Source organism: Globicephala melas, chromosome 10 (genome assembly GCF_963455315.2).
Source record: "Globicephala melas chromosome 10, mGloMel1.2, whole genome shotgun sequence".
Lineage (NCBI taxonomy): Eukaryota > Metazoa > Chordata > Mammalia > Artiodactyla > Delphinidae > Globicephala > Globicephala melas.
Genome location: NC_083323.1, coordinates 60,743,401 through 60,764,814, shown reverse-complemented (window position 1 = coordinate 60,764,814; position 21,414 = coordinate 60,743,401). Strand labels below are relative to the sequence as shown.

The following is a 21,414-nucleotide window of genomic DNA, read 5'->3' as shown; positions in this document are numbered from 1 at the left end:
CTTCCAGTTCTAAGAGAAAAGCTGAACATATACCTAGATCATGAACAAAAATGCAAACCCTGCCGCACACCAATGGGTACAAATGTTTCGTTCATGGCTATATTCCAAGGGCTTGGCACATAGTAGGTGCTCAATAAATATTTCTTGAGTGAATGATATGAATACCAGCTGCATATTAAGTGCTGAGTAATGGAGCCATAAAAGCTTGATGGTTAATTATGCAAAGCTTTTTGGTAAGATGGGGTGGGGACCAGATGAAGCAGACCCGAGGGCAGCCATTCCTGGGGCTAGGGATGGGGTGGGGAGAGATCCTGGCTGGGGCCTGAAGGAAAGACGCAGTGAGTAGATGTGTTCTTTACCTGAGTCCTTGACCTGAGTGATGATGTGGTGGTAGGGAAAAGCAACCAACAAGGGCAAGAATTCTGAACGCCAGAGGTCAGAGTAGAGGTGGGGTAGGGTTGGGGAAAGAAAGAGAGAAGTGGATGGAAGGTAGATTTCTAGATAAAAGGAGGAAGAAGATGCTTGGTGTTAGACTATTACTCTCCAGGGTCCCTTGGAAGAAGGATGGAGACTGGCTGGGGGTTGAGGAGAATGGGAGGGAGGGGAGATTGGGGGAGACAGAGAGGAGGGGAGGGAAGTGGAGGACAGTGGAGGAAAAGAGGGAGAAGACCCATGGGAGAATGGTGGGGAGACACTCCAGGGGTGGAAGAGCAGAGGAGGATGAGGTTGATGGGGGAAGGGGCACAGCACTGAGGACAAGGTATAGACCTACCTGAAGGGGTGAGCAACCTCGACTCCAGCTCTAAAGAAATAAACCTTCATGGGGCAGAGACGTGGGCTGGGGGAGGTGCAGGGGCTCAGCCTGGTTAGTGGGAATGGACCTCGCCAAGGGTGGAGCTCCTGAGTCAGGCTTCATCCTCTGCCAGACTCTCCAGATGGCCTTTGGCCCTTCCTCCTCCGGTGAGTTCTCATGGATAATTGGCCACTGTCTCGGGCTGTCTTGGTGAGAAGGCAGAGCTCTGGCATGACCTCTTGGATACTGCGAGCCTAGGGTGCAGTTTTGGTATCTTCCAGATGTAGAGTCCACAGGCTGCTTCCCAGCCTCTAGCCGTGGGGCAGAAGAATGACATAGGCCCTGCTTCTGAGGTCTCTGTCTCAACTGGCTCTCTACTGTCACAGCATCTCATGATCCCTTCCTCTTCTGCAAGGTCCCTCAGCTGCCCCTACCATCCACTCTCTGAAATATGTCCATGTACATCTTGTTACCAACACTGTCCCTCCTGCTGCCTTACTGAAGCCAGTCCTCACCCTTTCCAGGGAGCCTTTCTTGCCTTTCTCATCAGACCAGCTGTATTTCACATTGCCTCAGCATGGGCACTCTCAGTAGGCCTTGCGCTCCTGAGCATCTGATGGTGTAGCTAAAACCCAGCCCTCTTCAGACTTCTGGACTTTCTCAGGAACTTCTGGGTCTGTCTTCCTCATCAGATCAGGAGCTCCAGAATCCATGTCTCCTTCCTCTCAGTGTTTTCCTGCCTCCCTCCAAAATTAAGACAGGGTTCAGCATATTGCAGGGACACATCAATCGCAGAATCCCCGAATCCCGCAACAAGATGTTACCTTGTTTAAGCCATCATCCATTTTGGGGAATCTGCCTTATAACATCCTCCAGAGGAGCAGGATGGACTGAAGGGAGTCTTGAACAAGAACTTCTCAATGTTAAAACCACCTGATTTACCCCTTCTTTCCAGGCAACCCTTGAAACAAGATCTACTTGGGCTAAAAGAAGAGGCTGTCATCTCCAGATATGAAGGTCTTTTGGTTCGCCCTGTCTCCACAAACGTGATAGCCACTCCAGAATAAACAGTGTTTCTCTTTACATAAAGCTTCCCTAAATGGGAGACATAATGCAAGCTCCTTAGGAAATCATGACTACTTGACCCCCTCCGGCAAGTCTTTCCTCAAATCCAACTTCTGTCTTTCCAGTCGCAGCGAAAGCCTGACTTCTCTTGCTCTCTTTGGAATTCCATTATACTCGGATGGATTATCAATGGCAAATCCCCCACTCTCAACCCCATGGTATCCCTGGGCTACTGACCAATCAGGAGTTTTCAGAATCAGGCAAAAAAGCAAGATGAATGAGCATATCATTGATTTATGGCTGAGGACTTCCCATAAGGCCAAATAACACACACACATTTATCAGTTACTACAGAGAACAAACTTTTTGGACTGTCCAAGCTTTTCTTTTCATTCAGTAGTGTGGTTGCCCAAGGATTGGTGACATTTTCCCTTTGCCTAAGAGGAGAGATTCTCATTGGGCCATCCCTGGGGCAGTTGGGTTTGAGGATGGATGTTTGATTTGGGGTTCTTTTCCAGGATAAAGGAAGTGACGATGGTCAAAGGTGTCCAGTCCTCCCTGCCCCTTGGACTGACCTCCATGGTAGAATAATAGTTGATAACATTTATTGAGCACTTGCTATGTGCCAGGTGTTGAGTTAAGCATTGTCCATGTATTTTTAAATTTAATCCTTCTATTAGTCTTTTCAGATAGGCACCATTAGTGGGAATCTTACATAAGTGGTTTAGGAATGTGGGTAGGTATATTCCATCACACCTGCTGATACATCCACAGCAGCAGCAACAATAACACGTATCTCTGTCTCCGCGTCCAACCTGCCACTACAACTACAGCAGCAGCACCAATACCGACCACTAATATGATTACATACTTAGAGTGTGTCAGGCTCTGTTCTAAGTGCTTGACACCGATTAATTCTTTTAATCCTCATAAGAACTTTATGAGGTGGGTACTATGATCCCCATTTTACATATCATGAAATGAAATACGGAGAGGTTAAGTAATTGCCTGAGGTTACACAGCTAGAAAGTGGCAGAGCAGGACTTTGAAACTAGGCAGTTTGGAATCTGGGTCTGTGTTCTTAACTGATAAACCATGTACTTAAACGTTTTAGTTTCAACTATATTAAGAAATAACTTTGCATAATGACTAAGTACACCCATACATACATATCACACGCTATTGAAACAAAAGATCCTGAAATGTTACTTTTACTACAGAAGTTACACTGTAACATTTTCTACTGCATTCTACTCTACTTGATTTTGTCCTAATCTGTCTCATTAAAATTCTGGTCGTTCCTATTGGTGGGTCACAGTGTGAACTCTGAAAAAAGAAATGCAGTCCCAGAGCCTGCTGCTTCTTAATGATTACGGTAAACACATCTGCTCTGTGCTCTGGGTCTACTGAGCATGTGCACATTTCTGTAATACTCCACGGCAGCACTAGGAAGAAGAGGCTTAATCCATTTCCCAGAGGAGTGAACTGCTTTGCCCCTAGATCACACAGAGCTATTCACGGCAGAGCCTTGGTTCCTACCCAGCCTTTTACCGTTCAAGGCCCAACCTATCCACGCTGGATGGATGGCACAGACCAAAATGGATGTGTTCTGACATCTTCCAAGGCTACCGACAAACTGGAAGCTTAGGTCTCTCACTGTGGTGGGGGAGGGGATGGTGTAAACCACACGCATCCTCCCATCCCACCATCTGCAGGAGATCCGAGTTCTCCACACTCACATCTCAGACACCTCGGTCATCGTCACGATGGACAACAGCCTAGACCTGAACATGGACAGCATTGTGGCCGAGATCAAGGCGAACTATGACGACATTGCCGGCCGCGGTCGGGCCGCGGCTGAGAGCTGGTACCGCAGCAACGTGAGTGTCTCAGGGCACCTGCCTCCTAGACACGGTGGGAGGGATGGGTGGTATATATTAACAAGGCTTCTTTTGCCTGGGGACTCTGATTCCTAGAGGTGGTAAAAGAAGTGCAGACCCCTCTCAGGTTATAGTAGCAGGACATGGCTGCCACGTATGGTTGCACAGGCTGAGTACTGTACAATCTGCAAATCATCTGTGGTGTCCTGAGTGGGTGGGATGTCCCATCCTGAGTTTCATGAGCCTCTCTGCTTCCCTCCAGTGCGAGGAGATGAAGGCCACGGTGCTCCGGCATGGGGAGACCCTGCGCCGCACCAGGGAGGAGATCAACGAGCTGAACCGCGTGATCCAGAGGCTGACGGCCGAGGTCGAGAATGCCAAGTGCCAGGTAGGGGTCGTTTGAGGCCCACCCAGGGTCCCACAGGCAGTGTGTGCGCCCAACTGGATCTCACCTTTCATTCTCCAGCCCATCTGCATGACCTGAGTCCCAGGTTGTGGTCACTTAAGGAAACCAGGTGATGAAGAGGAGAGACCTGTTCCTGGGGTGATCCCAGCTGGCCAGGAGAGACTGGATGCGTCCAGGAAGTGGACACAGAGACCCAGGGACCATAACCCATCTTGTTCTCTTCTGGGCCTTTAGAACTCCAAGTTGGAGGCCACTGTGACCCACGCGGAGCAGCAGGGCGAGGCGGCCCTTAATGATGCCCGCTGCAAGCTGGCCGGGCTGGAGGAGGCCCTGCAGAAGGCCAAGCGGGACATGGCCTGCCTGCTCAAGGAGTACCAGGAGGTGATGAACTCCAAGCTGGGCCTGGACATCGAGATCGCCACCTACAGGCGCCTGCTGGAGGGCGAGGAGCACAGGTGGGTACAGTAGCCAAATTTCTCTCTCAGCCCTGCCTGGGTTCTCAGTGTGCTGTCCCTCACATTCCTACTTGACTCCTGTTTCCAAACCTCCCCATCCTGCAACTGGAAAGGTAATTTGAGTTATTCATTAGGTATGTTTCTAGCCCCATTTGAGTCTCTCATGCCCACTTAGGTGCCGATCTGAGATTGGTGCCTTTTGCAAATCTGTTTCTCAGAGCCCGGAGTCAAGGCCATAGTCATTGCTTTTCCTGAGTAGCCCTGTCTGGGCTGGACCACCTTCCCTCTATAGTGCCTCTTCCGTCCCGGGCCCTCGTTGCAGATGCCCCTCAGGGTTCCAGCTCTCTTTTCAAGCCTGGTCCTGGCCCCAGCCCTGGGAGTTCAGATTTCTCCCCAAATGACAGCTTCAGTAGGGGGTTTTATCAACACACACTTATATATTTTAACCACAGTGAGCACCTCTAAGTGGTCGTCCATTGCAGCAAGCGGGACTAAGGATAGACAGACACAGGGACTGGTCTCTTGAAGCAGCTGCCCTGGTCGGGGCATGTTTGCTTGTTGCTTGTTCTGAGGGCGTGGGGAGACCCACTGGTCTTCAGCCTTCTGTGTTCAGCTGGAGGGGGGCGGCTGAACAGCTCCTATGAGGACAAGAGTCCCGGGGTGTTGCCCTTTGGTTCTTTCCCCAGGTTAGTCAGGTGCTCTTACCCTGAGCCTTCCTCTTCTCACGTCCAGCCAGGCCCTTGGTCCTGGGCAGAGTAGAGTGAGGATGCAGAGGGAGCGTCCTGTGTATTGGGGAAATGAGGACACAGGTTTGGTAGCTGGAATCAAAGCGATCACATGTGAGACTTGCAACAAACTCAAGTAATTGCCTTGGAGATTTCAGAGGCACTGGGGCTCTCTGGGCCTGGGTAGGTTCATTGGGGCAGAATTCTAGGAGGGAGAATTTTTCAAGACTGAGTTTGAATGCTGGAGAGACACTGGAAACAGTAGCACTGGAAACAGAGAGGTCCACCCCTTTGCCACAAAGCACTCTTGGAATGAACTCCGAAGCTTTGGTGTGGGTTCCCTAGGAAACCTGGGCATGGGACGGTAGATGGTGGGCTGCGGATTCTCCACATTTCTGAAGCTGATATTGACAACCCTTTGCCACGGTCTCTCAGAGGGACTCTGTGTGTTTTCCTTAAGGAGAGAGCGTTGTGTGGGAAGGAAACACGGTCTGGGTGGAGTTAGGTGGCAGGAGTGATATCCCTGCCTCCGGCACTGGTTATTTCCTCTCTCTGGGCCTCAGTTTCTCCATCTGTTAAGTGAGGGAATTGGTGTAGCTAGTCTCTGAGCCTGCTCTCAATGGGTTCTAACATCCCATTCATTCATGCAAGTTATTTATCGAGCCAGGCATCGTTTGGGGCACTGTCTGCAATGGGGAAAAGAATAGACAAAAAATTCTGTCTTCCCGAGACTCACATTTTAGTGACACCAATCAGACCAGATTCAGGAATTTTAATTTGCTGCACCTCAGTTGCATTTACAAGTCCATAAGAACCGAAACAAAGAGTAGCAGCTACCGTTTTTGAAGTGCTTACTCTGTGGCAGGCATTGTGCACTTGTAGGCGTATTCTGAGTTCATTCTCACAACAGATCAGGGAGTAGATTTTCCCCAGGAGGAGTCAGGCTGAGGGAGGGCATTTCTGAGGTCGCTCAGCTAATAAGGGGTGGAGAGCCAGCACACCAGGTGATCTGTTTCCAGAACCCGTACAGTGACCCGGCTACCGCTAAATCGCCCCTTCCCCTGGGCAAGTGCTCAGAAGGAAGGTGGGGGACCTCACCCTTCACCTTGGCTGTGTGTGGTCCAGCGGCTTTTCAGGGCACTGACCTTTCTCTTTTCCTTTCCCCGCAGGCTGTGCGAGGGCGTCGGGGCTGTGAATGTCTGTAAGTAGCCGCCCCGCCCCCTTCTCCAGCTGGGTGGTCACAGTGCCTTTGGGGAGGGGGCATTTTCGCTGCCCCGAGCCGCCTGGCTGTAGCAGTGCCTGACCCGCGTCTCTGCCTGTTCCCCCATCCAGGCGTCAGCAGCTGCCGCGGTGGCGTCGTCTGTGGCGATCTCTGCGCCTCCGGCGCTGCCCCTGCTGTCACCACCAGCGTCTGCAGCGCCTCCTGCAGCGACAACGTGGTGGTGGGCACCGCCGACGCCTACGGCCCCTGCTCCGGGCTGGGCTGCAGCATCGTGGGCTCTAAGAGGTGCTAGGGTCGCCCTCCGCCCAGCCAGGACCTCTTGCAAGCGGAACGCCCCTTCCGTGGCCCCACGCGCCGCCGGCTGCTGGCCTCCCGAGAACAGGCTCCAGATGTGTACCTTTTGCCTCTCCTGCTCCCTAGCTGCTCCCTCTGTGTGCCATCCCCCGGCACCTGAGCCCCACTGAGGCTGGGGCGCACCTTGGCTTCCTTCTGTAGTCTTTCCTAGTAGTCGTTTTGTTGTTCTGAGGATTCATCCTTTCTCCCGCCTTCTGTTTTTTGCTGGATTCATTGATCTTGCCTGATCCCTTCATCTAAGCTTGGAGGAACAGGACAGGCCCCAGAATCTCCCCATCTGTGCACCCTGGGGAATCTGCCAGTGTGCTTGTACCTATGGAATGGAGGTAAAGAACACTGATGGTGGTTTTCCTGTAACTCTGTGAGGGATGCGACCCATTGGAGGGGAGACCATCACCTTCCAGGGATGCCTGCAGAGGCGTCTATAAAAGCCGGTGAGTCAACTGCCTGCAAGTTTGTTTGCCTTTATTTCACTCTTTGTTTCCAATAAACTAATTGTAACTAATCCAACCTGGTGCCTCAGAATCTTGCAAACGCCAGGGCCCTCCTGTGATAGGTGCTCCCTGCCAGAAATTTCTTCAGGACCTCTCATGCACTTAGTTATTTTTCAGTAGGTGAAAATGACTGCAGTAGAAGCTGCCCACCTGGCCTTGAGCAACCTGAGGCTTGGAAGAACAAGGGAAGACCCAGGGAGGCAGGGAATCCCTCCCTGCCTTGTGTGGTTATGGGTTTCTATAGACCAAGGTTTCTCAACTTCAACACTATTGACATTTTGGGCTGGAGACTTCTTTGTTGGGGGGTGAACGTCCTGTGCATTGTAGGATGTTTAGCAGTAGCAATGGCCTCTACCCACTAGAAGCCAGTAGTACTCCTCACCTCCAATTGTGACAACCAAAGGTGTCCCTAGACATGGCCAGATGTGCCCTAGGGCTTCTCAACCAGGGTGATCGTCCCCTCCACCCTGCTGGGGACATTCCTGGAGGGGGAAAGTACATGAGGAAATGGGTGAAGGAAGGCATGTGGGACGACAGTGTGAGGGAGACGAAGAGCTTTGGGTCAGGAGAACCAGGCTTCTAGTTCAGAGTCCCGATTCTGCCATTTCTTAAGTGGGTGACTTTGGGCAAATTGCTTCCACCTTCTGAGCTTCAGTTTCTTTGGCTATAGAATGAGGGATGTTGGACATTATTCCTAAGGTCCCTTCTGGCCGCCTAAGTGAGATTATGTATTTAAAAGAGTTTGGTTAATACAAACCTATGTTTGAATGTTGGTTCAGCCACTTACTAGTTCTGTAATTGTGGGCAAGTCATTGATCCTCACTGAGCTTTAGCTCAGTGGAATAATGGAATAATGATACCTCCTGGGGTGTAGGGAGGTTTCAGATATCTATTGCACATAACGAATCACTCCAAAGTTTAGAGGCTTGAAACAATAATGCTTTATTATTTCTCATGATTTGATGGGCTTACTGGGCAGCTCTTCTACTTTATGTGATGTTGTTTGGGATGCTAGGATGTCTGGACGGTCCAAAATGACCTCATTCCATGGAGCTGGACTTGGTACTAGCCACCAGCTATGAGTTCAGCTGGAGCTATTGGCCAGGACGTGTCAGTCAGGGCCTAATCAGGAGACGATAATTTGAACAGATGAAGTTTAATATAAATAATCATTAACTATAACAGGGGATTGAGTAATGAGAGACTGGCTAGTAAGAAGCAAAAAATCTAAAGCATACAGGAGCTGCTGGACTTCCCTGGTGGCGCAGTGGTTAAGAAGCCACCTGCCATTGCAGGGGACACGGGTTCGAGCCCTGGTCTGGCAAGATCCCACATGCCGCGGAGCAACTAAGCCCGTGCGCCACAACTACTGAGCCTGCGCTCTAGAGCCTGCAAGCCACAACTACTGAAGCCCGCGTGCCTAGAGCCCATGCTCCGCAACAACAGAAGCCACGGCAATGAGAAGCCTGCGCACTGCAACGAAGAGTAGCCCCCACTCGCCACAACTAGAGAAAGCCCGCATGCAGCAACAAAGGCCCAATGCAGCCAAAAATAAATAAATAAAATAAATAAATTTATTAAGAAAAAATAAAGCATACAGGAGCTGCAGATATAAGGAGCAGCCCCTACCCCTAGGCCTGAGAGAGTGCACCCAAGGAAGTGGACCCCCTGTGGCCAAGATCTGGACCTCAGATCCAGGGAAAGCTAGGGAAACCTGTTCAAGAAGACATGTCTGCACCTCAAAACCACCTGAGAAGGATATTGGAAGCTGCTGGCCCCAGGATACTGCTGACTACTGTGCACTGCAGCAGTGAAGCCACTGCATGGCAGGAGCAGTTCTGGAGAAACTGTGGGTGCGGCCAGAATGTGCCGGGAGGAACCTGGAACCAGGAAGGAAAGCCCCTTCCTCCTGCAATCTCTCTCCAGCGTCCTCTACTGACAAAGCTTAATATTGTGCCAGCGAACAAAGGAAAATATTGAAAGAGCCCCTCTAAACGTTCACAGAGCCGGCAATGACGGGTGAATCCGGAGCTGAGAGAAAATACATTGACCTTTGGCATCCAGAGACTTGGTTGTCCTCCATATGAGCCTTTCTCATGTAGCTGCTTGGGCTTCCTCACAGCCTGGTGGCTGGGTTCCAAGAAGAAGGAAGGTGGGAAGCAGAAGCAGCCAGTCCTCCTTAGGCCTGAGCTCAGACGTTCACTTCCACCAGATTCTATTGGGCAGGGCAGTCACCGGGCCGGCTCAGATTCAAGGGGAGAGGAAACAGGCACCTCCTCATGATGTGCAGAGAGGGAAGGAATTGATGGGGCCACGTGTGGAGACTAGATCCCACAGTGCACTCTCTGGTCACAACAATTCATGTCCCTCCCACAAACAACATATGCTCACCCTTCCAGAGACCCCCCCCAGATTTCTCCCCATTATTATACCAGCTTGAATTTGAGGATCTTGCTATTTGGATTCAATCCAGTTACACGTGAGGCTCGTGGGATAGGGTTCTTTTGTTGCAGCTCCCCCATGAGGGTCTACCTCAGTCTGAAGTCCTGTGAGTTAAATGGAAATTATCTATGTCCACCACACCTATCATGCAATGGTGAGATGGGATAGGATAGCCATAGTCTGCACTCTCATTTATTTTTTTAATTTTTACTTTTATTTGGGCTGTGCCACATGGCTTGTGGGATCTTAGTTCCCTGACCAGGGATTGAATCCGGACCCACGACAGTGAAAGTGCTGAGTCCTAACCACTGGATAGCCAGGGAATTCCCACACTCCCGTTTAGAAAGAGGAAAAGCTCGAGGCACTTGGAAGTCCCTGATTCATAACAACTCTAAGTATAGTCAGGCACCCACTGCAAACTCCTCCTGTTGTAGTGGCAGAGGGACTATATCTGATTCACACATGCCTCTTATGTGGGGATCCAGAATTAAAACTCAGACTTCTGGTGGGAGGACATGTGCCCTGATGGCCTGGACAGAGACAGTTGATTGGGGACCTCTGTCTCCGGCATATTCTTGAATTGACAGTCCTCAAGAAGTCCCACCAGGGAAGTCTGTTCAGAGTCCCCTCAGATGCAAAGGATGTCCCCCCTGGATGTGATAAGATGGAGAGAGGGGTTTCTGGTGGACAACATTCTTTCACTTGTTTTATAGGAAAAACTCTTACTTCTCTCACCTTATGTTATTTGGGATTTATAAAAAGGGATAGCACAGGGAGATCAGCTCGGTGCTTTGTGACCGCCTGGAGGGGTGGTATAGGGAGGGTGGGAGGGAGGGAGACGCAGAGGGAAGAGATATGGGAACATATGTATATGTATAACTGATTCACTTTGTTATAAAGCAGAAACTAACACACCATTGTAAAGCAATTATACTCCAATAAAGATGTAAAAAAAAAAAGGCCTGATTTGGTAGAAGATATTTTGTCACAAGAATACATATTTGATCTGAAGATATAGAAAAACCTTTGAGTAGTTCTCCCTGGCAATGCCAGGGTTGACTTCAGAAGGTGTCCCCAAGGGGCACATTGGTCCCCTGGGACTCTGGGATCTTTCTCCAGATCTTTCTTCATGTGGTGTCCACCTAGTCTCTGCCTCCTGGGCTTAGAGGGTCCTGCAGGGGCTGCATCTTGGGCATAGCATGGTCTGGATTCCACCAAGTTTGAGCTGGGGAGAAAATCAGGTTCAAAAGGCCGCTAGATCTGCTCTGCGGAGGGAAAGATGTTGTACCAGGATGGAGCTGGGGAAGGGGGGGGGTAGAAATGGGGGAGGGTCTACCTCTCCTTTCTGATGGTGGTGGTGGAGGGTGTGTATATGCATGTTTGTGCCGCTAGTGTTTCCTCCATATTTAATGCAAAAGCTCACCTTCTGAATGCTCCCTTGACCCGCTCCCTTCCCTGGCTACTTGCCTGCCACCACCGCTCTTCAGTAGCACCAAGGGTATAAGAGCGGGGTAGCCAGACAAGAGGTGATTCCCAGACTGCCATTTCCAATGTCCCTGTCCATTCCAAAGAGGGTTACACTTTGTGATTTCCTTGATCACGTGATTACCTGCATTTCTCACCATGCTTGGTTCCGGTGGGTAACGGCTCCAGTCTGTACTTCCCGAGATCCCGAGGACTGAAGCAGGGAACAGTTGGCAACAGCAGGGCCGGGAGAAGGAGAAGCCTGGGTGTGGGTGTTTGTGAGGATGGTCCAAAGCAGAGGGCATTTGAGACTTGCTGGAAGAGCACTTGTGGCCTCCGAAAGGAGCAAAGAAGACCCCAAAGCCCGAGCTTACCCGATTTTTTGAAAGCACTATAATCCACACTTCTTTATCCTTTGCAGATCCTGTGTATTTTGGGGAGGGGCATTGAATGTTTGCATAGGAGTAGAATGTGGATAGAAGGTCTGATTTTCTCTCGATGGGGGTCTCAGCTTGGTTTGTGGAGTTTCAAAAAAAAGAGCCCAGGAAAGAGCCCTGGAGCCACCAACGTGGGCCTCATTGTCTGGGCCCCTCGCTCTCCTGGCCTGTTCTTGACTGAGAGATTCAGACCACTTGTCTTCTCCTTAAAATTTTTGTTTTTTCGAATGAAACTTTAATCCTCAGTTACTCTCGGAGCGTGCCCTTGGCTTTCTGCAGGGAATAGCTCTTTTCTAAGGAGAGAGCTGTGGGAGACCCAGAGTCCTTTGCAAAGAGAAGAGCTTGCTCTGCATTTTTGCTGTTGGCTGCAAGGAGGGTGGTGGGGAGAGGTTTCATCTTCATAAGTCGATGGCACCTTGGGCTGCCGTGCACGCAAAACATGGAAACTTATCAAAAAGCTTATCGATATCTCCCAGCTCCTGGTTGTTTGACTTTTCCATGCACGGTGTCATATTTTTGGATATCAGATTTGGCATTTTAGTTATGCTTGGCCCAGACCCAAGGTAACATCAAGGTGTTTTCCCCAAGCACAGACTCACTGCACAGGCCCCCAGGCTGACGCCCAGAGCATGGAGGCCACTTCCTGCCCAGCGTCTCTCTGAGACATGGCAGAGCTGATGCTCAAATTCTGATCTCCTGACGTTTCAGCCCTGGAGACTTAACCTTTCCTGTGGATGAATGATGTGCCTTAAACTGAACGTTGGCCTATTGTGAGTGTGACCATGCCCTTGAAGCCCAGAGAGATGGTAGAAAGAAGGAGAGGGGGCCAGAAACTTGGAGGAGGCCTGTCTGGCGTCAGCTGGCAAACCTCAGACAGCAGCAGACTGAGCACTCGGGAGAGGCCTCCAGTGGAGTCACAGTTCTTTGGGTCTGAGATGAGGATTCATCAGAATGCACAGGCCCTTAACATCGCCTCCCAGGGACAGGCTGGGGGATGGGGCAGCAGAGGAGGCCGGCAGGGGGACATCTGCCTGGAATAGCGATGGCCAGTCTGTTCTCCTAATGGAGAAATGGAGGCGAGCCCAAGAAGGCTGATGTCTACACCTCCTGCCCTACCAGCTGCCTGAGTTCATCCAACCATCTCAGGCCTGACACGTTCTGGAGCCCCATCCTGGGACTTGGTTGGGGGTCAAAGCCAGGGGGAGACACTTCCTACTCTCCAGGAACTTCCAGCTTGATCCAGTGTCCAGACATACGCAGTGACATCCCTGGCCATGAGCCACAAAGAAAGAACCAGAGATCCTCAGGGTCTGAGACACTGTGGGGCAGGAAGCGGGGGATGTGTGTGTGTGGGGAGGGAGGGGAGGGAAGGGGGGCAGAGGGAGTGCTGAGCAAAGGCAAATGGGAGGAGGGGTGTGGGGTAGCCTATGTGTCCACGTGGGATAGAACTGGGAGGCCTCAGGCGGCGGACTTGTCTCCATTGGGTAGAGCCTGCATCTGGGAAGGTGAGCGTCTGGGTGGAGGGGTTGCACAGGGCTAACAAGCAGCTGGGGAAAGAGGAGATGGAGGAGCCTGTGTCTGACATAAGGAGCGCATGCATATGCTGGGAAGTGGTGTGAACCAGGCAGTGGGGGATGAGAGCTATGAGTCTGGGATTCTGGCTGCTGGGGAGGGGGTTTGTGGGGTGGGGAGAAAGAGGTCATGTGGGGATCTGGAGCTGTGGTCCAGGCCTGAGGGGTCTGAGCTGGAATCAGGCTATGGAAGTGGACAGGAAGAGGCAGAATCACTGGAGGGCTGGGAAACACTGCATGGGGTTGGAAAGGACTGGCCAGCTGGAGATGGGGCCAGAGGGCTCCGAGTGTCGGACTTGTTGCAGGTATAGAGACAGTGTTGTTCACAAGATCCCATGTCTTTGCATAGCAGCAGCATTTATTGAAACAAGGCTTGAGACAACCCAGAAGGCGAGGCATCCAGAGACAGTCATAGCAAGAGGGAGACCCAGGTAGTGGCCTCACCTGCTCCATCCCACCCACTCAGCACTGGACAGATCCCTCCTGCACCGGCAGGGGGTGACCTTGGAGCAACCATGGTGTTTTCTTTGAAATGTATAAAGGTGTATTGAATAGCAAGACCTGTCCGAAGTCAGAAGAATTTCCCCCATAATGGGCCCCTCAACTGGGAGGTCACAGGAGGAGTTTGGCTGAAACAGGTTAACCCAGAAGAAGGCAGTTGGTTAGAGAGACAAGCAAAACACAAACAAAAATGACCAAGGGGCAATTCTTTCCTGCAGAGACCTTCCCGGCCAGGAGAGGGGAGCTGCTGGAAGTGGCGGGGTGCTGCTTCCTCTCTGATTCTCAGGCTGTGGGAGACCAGGCTGTATAGTTAGGCTTATTCCTTGTGCCAGGAGAAGGTCAAATTTTCACAATGTCCAGCAGCCCTGGGTGATGGGTAGGGTCCCAGAGAGCCTGGTGAATAATACAAATTGGCCACTGGTATTTAGGAGTCAAATCGGAATTGAGTAAAAGGGCTGGGAATGACTCTCTCTAACGGAAGCCTGTTGGAGAACCAGGAAACAACTCCCTAAAATGAGAAGGTGGTGGAGAGCAGTGGAGGGTCTTTCCCTTGGAGGAACACGTGGAGGATTCTGGCAGCAAGCACACATTTTCCATTCACACACCATTCCGTGCCCGGGGGACGCAGGCGGGGCCTCGGACTCTAGGGAAAGCGGATGGACCTGCTCCCGCAGCGGAAGCTGGAGACGCGAGGCTGACGGGGGCGCAGGACTCGGGCGCCATCACTGTGATGCTGCCCCCAGTGGCCACGGGGCCAGAGGCAATCTGGCAGCCCGGGGTGGTGCTATACATGAGGCCCCCCAGATGACTCCACCGCGGGAGCTGCTGACGCCTGTGGGAAGAGAGGGGACAGGAAGGGCTGAGTGGCCTGTTGTGATGTCACCAACCCCAGGACAGGCCCTAAGGGCTTCTGCACCGCAGGAGCTTCCTCCTCCTCAAAGGGGTTTAGTGGTTCATAACTCAGACCCTGTTCTCCTCAGCATCTCAGCCTTCTAGGGCAGGGGTCCCCAACCCCTAGGAACCGGGCCACACAGCAGGAGGTGAGCCGTGGGTGAGCAAGCGATGTTTCATCTGCTGCTCCCCACATCACTCCACCATCATCCCCCCGCACCCCGCCTCCATGGAAAAATTGTCTTCCACAAAACTGGTCCCTGGTGCAAAAAGGTTGGGGACCGCTGTTCTTGGGCACCTGGGTGAGAAGGAATCGAGGACCCCTACACTCAGAGGGGCAAAGCTTCTGTGCCCTTATTATCCTGGCCTGCAGTTCACATCGCCACCAGTGGATGGCGCTCAACTATGCCTTCGTTTAGTGCCTCCAGGGAGGAGTGGGGCGGGAGGGGGGCATGAAAGTCCCCCTCCCTCCCAGGCCCGGAACATTCCAGGTTTAGTGGGTTAGGCTGTCAGGTTCAGATCTGCCCATCCACAAAGCCATTTTTCTAGGGGTGCTTCAAGCGGGTACTTACAGATATTCACAGAGCCCACACCTTCGCACAGCCTAAGGGGAAAGAAAACTCCGTTAATTCTGGGCACTGAGCTGGATTCCTTGAGGCAGATGGTTGCTTGGCCACAGAGAGGGCCTTCCTGTGTACAGATCCAACCCCCAAGAGGCAGGAAGTGCTCCCCCAAAGTCTCTATTAAATGCTCACTCTCTTTAACTATTCTCTGACCACAGAGACAAGGCCTTCTGATCTTCAGCAGAGGTGAGTGAGTTTACGAACTCCACCCGTGGCCTCCAGTCTGAATGGCGTGGCCCACCCTGGGTAGTGCCGATCAGGCTCAGAGAAAGGAGAGTCGAATTGAATGCAGCAGCGTGTGTGAAAGGGCTTGATGCCAAGGAAGAGCTACAGCCACAGGGTGCGTCATCCTTATAATGCACCCGCCTCCGGGGCAGGCCAAGCTTCAGTCTCCTTTAGGAAGCTACTGGAAGACAATGGATTTTAGAGCCACATGTCTTGGGTGCAGGTCCTGGCTCTTGTGCTTGTTAACCGTGTGGCCACGAGAAAGTCACTGAACGCTGGGCCTTCTTTCCTTATCTTTGGATGGGAAAAATGATACCTACCTCACTGGGAGGATTAAAAGGAGCACCTAGCACAGGCCTAATAAGCATTCAGTAAATTATCATTATTATTGAAGCTTGAGCTGTGCTAGCAGTGGGCAGAGATACAGCTCACATTTGGGCTCAGCGGAATTCACTGCCAGAGGACCAGGGCCTCCCCCTTCTAGACCCCGAGGTCTCCCTTAGCCCCACCTGTGCTCCTCGCCCTCCAGCAGGCGCCTGTAGGTGGCGATCTCGATGCCCAGGCCCAGCTTGGAGTTCATCACCTCCTGGTACTCCTTGAGCAGGCAGGCCATGTCCCGCTTGGCCTTCTGCAGGGCCTCCTCCAGCCCGGCCAGCTTGCAGCGGGCATCATTAAGGGCCGCCTCGCCCTGCTGCTCTGCCTTGGGCACGGCAGCCTCCAGCTTGGCCCGCTGTGGGGAAGGAGATGTGAGGACGAGCAGGAGAGAGAGAGAAGGTGCAACTTGGCTCCCCTGAGCGGAGGGAGCTGGGGCAAGGGTCCCAGAGAAAAGGTAGGTTAACTACCTATAAACAGGTAGTTAATGGGACTATGAACACGAGGGAGGAATGGGCACTTTTCACCACCTCTCCTTTGGTGGTGTTGCAGGGTGGCCAGGGAGGGGGAACATCAGTGATACGGCTCATGCCAGCTCCGGTGCTGCGTGATGTGCCAGGGGCCCTGCCCTCTCTCTGGACCCCTGCTTCCTCACGGGCACACTCTGAGGCCTGATTAGGGCCAGGCCTTCACTCTCCTGCTGGCAAAGGGCCCGGTGCTGCAGTCTGCCTGTGCTGGGTATTCAAGCTCTCCCGGAACCCCTACCTGGCACTTGGCGTTTTCAACCTCGGCCGCCAGCCTCTGGATCATGCGGTTCAGCTCGCCGATCTCCTCCTTGGTGCGGCGCAGGGTCTCCCTGTGCCGGAGCACCGTGGCCTTCATCTCCTCGCACTTGGGGGAAGCAGAGAGGCTCCTGAGGCTCAGGATGGGACATCCCATCCATTCAGGACAACACGGATGATCGTGCAGGTTGTACAGTGCTCAGCCTGTGCAGCCAGACATGGCAGCCCCACCCTGACGCCCAAATTGAGATCTGTCGGTCCTTTTCTTACCATCCCTAAAGATCAAAATCCCCAGACAAAAGAATCCTTTTCTAATATACACCTTGCATCCTTCCCAGTGCCGTGTCTAGGAGGCAGGTGTCCTGGGCCACTCACCTTGCTGCGGTACCAGGACTCAGCCTCGGCCCGGCTGCGGCTGGCAACATCATCGTACTGAGCCTTGATCTCGGCGACGAAACAGTCCATGTTCAGGTCCCGGCTGTTGTCCATCTTGACGAAGACTGAGGTGTCTGAGATGTGAGCGTGGAGGACCTGGAGCTCCTGGGGGGCCGAGAGCCAACGCATTTGGTTCTGGTGCCTTGTCTGGGCCACGTGCTCCACCCCTGGGGGCCATGTCCACTCCCTGGAGTGGGCGCTGGTCATGTATGATACATGACTCCCACTCCCTTTCATTCACACACAGGTACATCATAAGACAGTAAAGCTGGGAGGGGCTTTGGGGGTCAGCTGGGGGCAGCCCACGACTTAACAAAGGGGAAACTGAGGCCCAGCATTTGAAAAAGGCCTGACTCAAAGTCATTCAGCAAGAGAGCTGGGGTCTGAATGCCGGGACTAGTGATCTGTCCGGGAATTAAGACTCTCTCTCTAACTGGAAACCCACCCTTCCCCCCTCCCACATACACTCTTTCATATCCATGTAGAGACCAACACGCACAAAGGCCAGCACACAGGCACACACGCTGCAGCACCCAGGGGCTCACCGGCACAGACAGGCCCAAGCACACTCGAGCGCCGCCGTCCTTGGGGCTTACCTGCTCGTGTCTGTGACAGCTCCACGACAGGCCCCTCTTGCCTGTGCGTGCACGTTCATTACATGCTTCCATCACTCAGGGGGCAAATGTGCACACAACACCTCCCCCCAGTCCTCACGCCTTCCCTCCCTGCTTCCTGGCTGGTTGGCAAGGGCCTCCTCACCTCGTCATAGAGGCACTTCAGGAAGCTAGACTCCTCCACCAGAGCCTCCACGTTGGCCTCCAGGTCTGACTTCCGCAGGTAGGCGCAGTCCACGTCCTGGCAGTGGGCCGAAGAGGAGGGGGTGTGCATGTGGGAAGAGGCCCCCGGAAGGTGCCTCTGGGTCGGTGTGGTGACCCACCACGGTGCAGGCTGCACAGAGGGTGCCCCTCCCTCCCTGCCCTGTGACCAGCCCCTCACCTTCTTTAGAACCATGAACTCGTTCTCTGCTGTGGCTCTCAGAGCCCCCTCCTCTTCATACCTGGGGGTGGGGGACACAGGGGCTGGAGGTGAGGGGTCGGGGCTTGGCAACCATCTCAGCTCCTGGCCAAGCTCTTCCGGGGCTCAGAAGGGATGAACTGCAAATGTCATCCTGTCCTCTCCTTGGTCTATTTGGGGCATTGTTCGTGGGCTAGCCCTGTCCCAGCCTGGCTTATTCCACCCTGCTCCTGCTGCCTCTGGATGAGTAACACTCCATCCCCCAAATCTAAAATCATCTGTGCATCCTAGATCCAAAGAGAGGCGGTGCCGCGGGCAGGAAGGGCACGGAGCCCGTGTCATGAAGGTGAGCGGGAGTGGAGGAACGAGAAAGCTGTAGAACCCCAGAGTGGGTTTCCTTCCTCCCCTGAAAACGGCTCTGAGACTCACGGGCCTCCACGGGGTTGAGGTGGAGACAAAGAATCTGAAAAAACCTAGGCTCCTCCTGACCATCCCCTTGGGTCCCAGGCAGCCCCTGTTGACAGACAGGCAGGAACCTTAATGAAGCTGCTTCAAGAGGCTTGTGGGTGGAGCTTTCCCACTGCCCCTGTTATTCTGGGTCGGGCGCACTCACTTCTCCTTGTAGCCTTCCAGCACCTCCTGCACGTGGCTGAGCTCCGAGGCCAGCCTCCCGCTCTCGGCCTCCACGCGCTCGGCCTCCCGCCTCAGCGTCTTGATGTAGCCCTGGAACAGGGGCTCCAGGTTGCTCTCGCAGCACTGGAGGTTCTGGTGGAACCGCCACTTGGTCTCCAGCAGCTTGTTCTGCTGCTCCAGGAAGCGCACCTGACGCCCAGGGTGGGAGAAAGAGACTCAGGAGGAGGCTGGGGAGATGCCTGCCTCCCCAGAGCTCTCTCTCCCTCTGCTCTGATGTTCTCTGAACAGCCAGGGCCAGGCGAGGGCTGAGTCGTGGAGTGTCTGCGACTCAGCGGGCCTTGCTCCCAGCCCCCAAGGGAGGCACTGTGGGTGTGAGTGCCCCCGGCTTGAGGCTAAGGGTCTGATTCAGCTCCCAGGTCTGCCACTGTAACAGCAAGTTGTCTAACCTCTGGATGCTTGGTTTTCTCATTTCCAAAACAGAGATGATAATAGTACCTTCCTTAAAGTTGTAAAAATTGAACAAGTTACTATATGTAAAGTGCTTAGAACAGTTTCTGAAACACAGTAAGTGCTCAGTCAGTTGAACTATGACTTGTTAATTACAGTCATTCTTCATGTATTCATTTATGCAACAAACATTTATTGAATATTTACTATGTGGTGCCAGGACTTGTGCTAAGATACACACACACACACACACACACACATCTTTGTCTATGTCTGTACCTATCAATCAATTTTATTCAATTCTCACGACGCTTTGGGGGCAGATCTTATTTCTCCTATAGTACAAAAGCGGAAACAGAGACCCCAAGGTATGAAGTGACTAACTGATTGTCTCATAATTAGTAAGGAGTCAGGATCTCATGTCCCTTGAGTCCCCTTCACTTGCCTGTCACCATAGTCTGTCTAAGCTGCTCACTAAACTCTCAGCTTCAATTTGTTATTCAAAAAATGAAGATGATAATATCTACTCCATTGAGTCATGTTGAGGATTAACTGAGATCACTAAAGAGAAAGGGATAATAAGAAGGTACCCCTGTTGCCCCCGATCCCAGACCCCAGAGCCTGGTCCTCCTTCCTCAGCTGGAGTAAGGCCTCAACGACACAGTAGGAGCCGACATGAGGGGAGATGCAGAGGTGGCCTTTCTGAGAGGCAGCCTCAGGGCAGTTCCGGGTTTCTCACGCTCTGCACTGGTGGGCCTCCTCCCGCCATCCTGGCGGCCTTGCCTTCCCCATTCCCAGCTCTGCATCCACGAAGGAGGCTGCCAAGCCTGCTTGGTTAACTGTTACACCTCCTCGCCCACTACTGTCCTTGGAAAAGAATGCTAACAGCTAACGTTTATCAAGCACTTATTGTGTGCCAGCACTGTCCCTGCATGAACCCCGTGAATCCTCACACCAAGCATGTGAGGCCAGACAAGCAGCCCGCATGAGGACTCGCACGGCGGAGGGGCAGAGCGAGGGTGGGGAGGCAGCGTGGCTCCGAGCAGCACCCTAACCACTTCCGGAGCTGCAGCACCATAACCACTTCCGGAGCGGCCCCACCGCAGGAGTCTCCTCTCCCCACTGTCTCCCGCTCTTCCGGTACCCAGCGCCCTGTGTTTCAGCAGCAGCTCTGATATTCCCATGCTATCTTGTCTCGGGAAACACACACACTTTAGACTATAGGCTCAATTTCTGGACCACAATGGGTGTCCGATATACTTTGCAGGAATTAAACGAGAAGACGGATCCTTCCGCGCATTTTGGTCTGCATTTCTCTCCCGCTGCTGGCTGCCATGCTGGCTCCCCTACAGATCCTCCCGAGGGGAGGGCAGGGCTGGGGCCGTCTCTGGACCATCCCAGGCCTCACTGACCTTGTCGATGAAGGCAGCGAACCTGCTGTTGAGACACTTGATCTGCTCCTTCTCCTCGTGCTTCACACACTGCACGTTGGGCTCGATCTCCAGGTTGAGGGGCGCGAGGAGGCTCTCATTGACCGACACGGTGGTGATGCAGGGTGGCCTGGGGCCGCACACACCGCTGAAGCGGTACCCGAAGCTGCGGCTGCAGGAGCCAGCGCGGAAGCCGCCCCCCGCTATGCAGGGCCCACAGGAGCCCAGGGCTGAGACGCTGCGGCTGCCGAAGCCCGTCAGCCCCCGGTAGCAGGACACCCCTCGGTAAGGGGCAGCGCTGATGCAGCAGCGGCTGCCAGTTTTGGGGGCCACAGCTGAGCACGAGCTGAAGGTCCTGGTGACCCCACATCCTGGGCTGATCCTGTAGGAGCGGCAGGTCATGGTGTGGGTCTGAGCGGATGGAGGCTGAGCGCGCTGGGGTGTCGGGGGTGGCGGGTGCACTGCTTCGGATGCTTCTGGCTCCTCTGATCCTGGTCCTTTTATTGGTGGGGAGAGCTGGGCTCGGCTGCATGAAAGGAGTGAAAAGTCATTTTATGTTGTTTATTGGCTTGGGGAGTTTGCCAGCAACTCCCCAAGGACTCATCTTAAAGGTGAGCTCAGCGGTGACTCTGGGCCTCCCTAAAAGTATTGAAGATGTTATTAGGGATACCGTGTGTTTGCACTTTTCATCTTCAAAGCTCGTTTACATACATTAGGTAATGAATTTTCTCGCAGTCTCCCTGTGAGATGGCC

At 53.0% G+C, this 21,414-nt stretch overlaps 2 protein-coding genes across 2 annotated transcripts; one reads left to right on the top strand and one right to left on the bottom strand.

Annotated features, from left to right (window-relative positions):
* Positions 1-875: 875 nt before the first annotated feature.
* LOC115858780 (putative keratin-87 protein) lies at positions 876-6,838 on the top strand. The gene is given in 9 exon segments (XM_030866956.1): positions 876-960; positions 1,180-1,208; positions 3,574-3,738; positions 4,001-4,126; positions 4,379-4,543; positions 4,545-4,599; positions 5,213-5,285; positions 6,494-6,525; positions 6,657-6,838. Coding segments are annotated over 9 exon segments (912 nt in total).
* A 7,614-nt stretch (positions 6,839-14,452) lies between these two features.
* KRT85 (keratin 85) lies at positions 14,453-21,063 on the bottom strand. Its single transcript, XM_030866918.2, is given in 11 exon segments — positions 14,453-14,508; positions 14,511-14,615; positions 14,618-14,641; positions 15,273-15,304; positions 16,058-16,278; positions 16,686-16,811; positions 17,078-17,242; positions 17,897-17,992; positions 18,134-18,194; positions 18,765-18,973; positions 20,644-21,063. Coding segments are annotated over 11 exon segments (1,515 nt in total).
* Between the last annotated feature and the right edge of the window lie 351 nt (positions 21,064-21,414).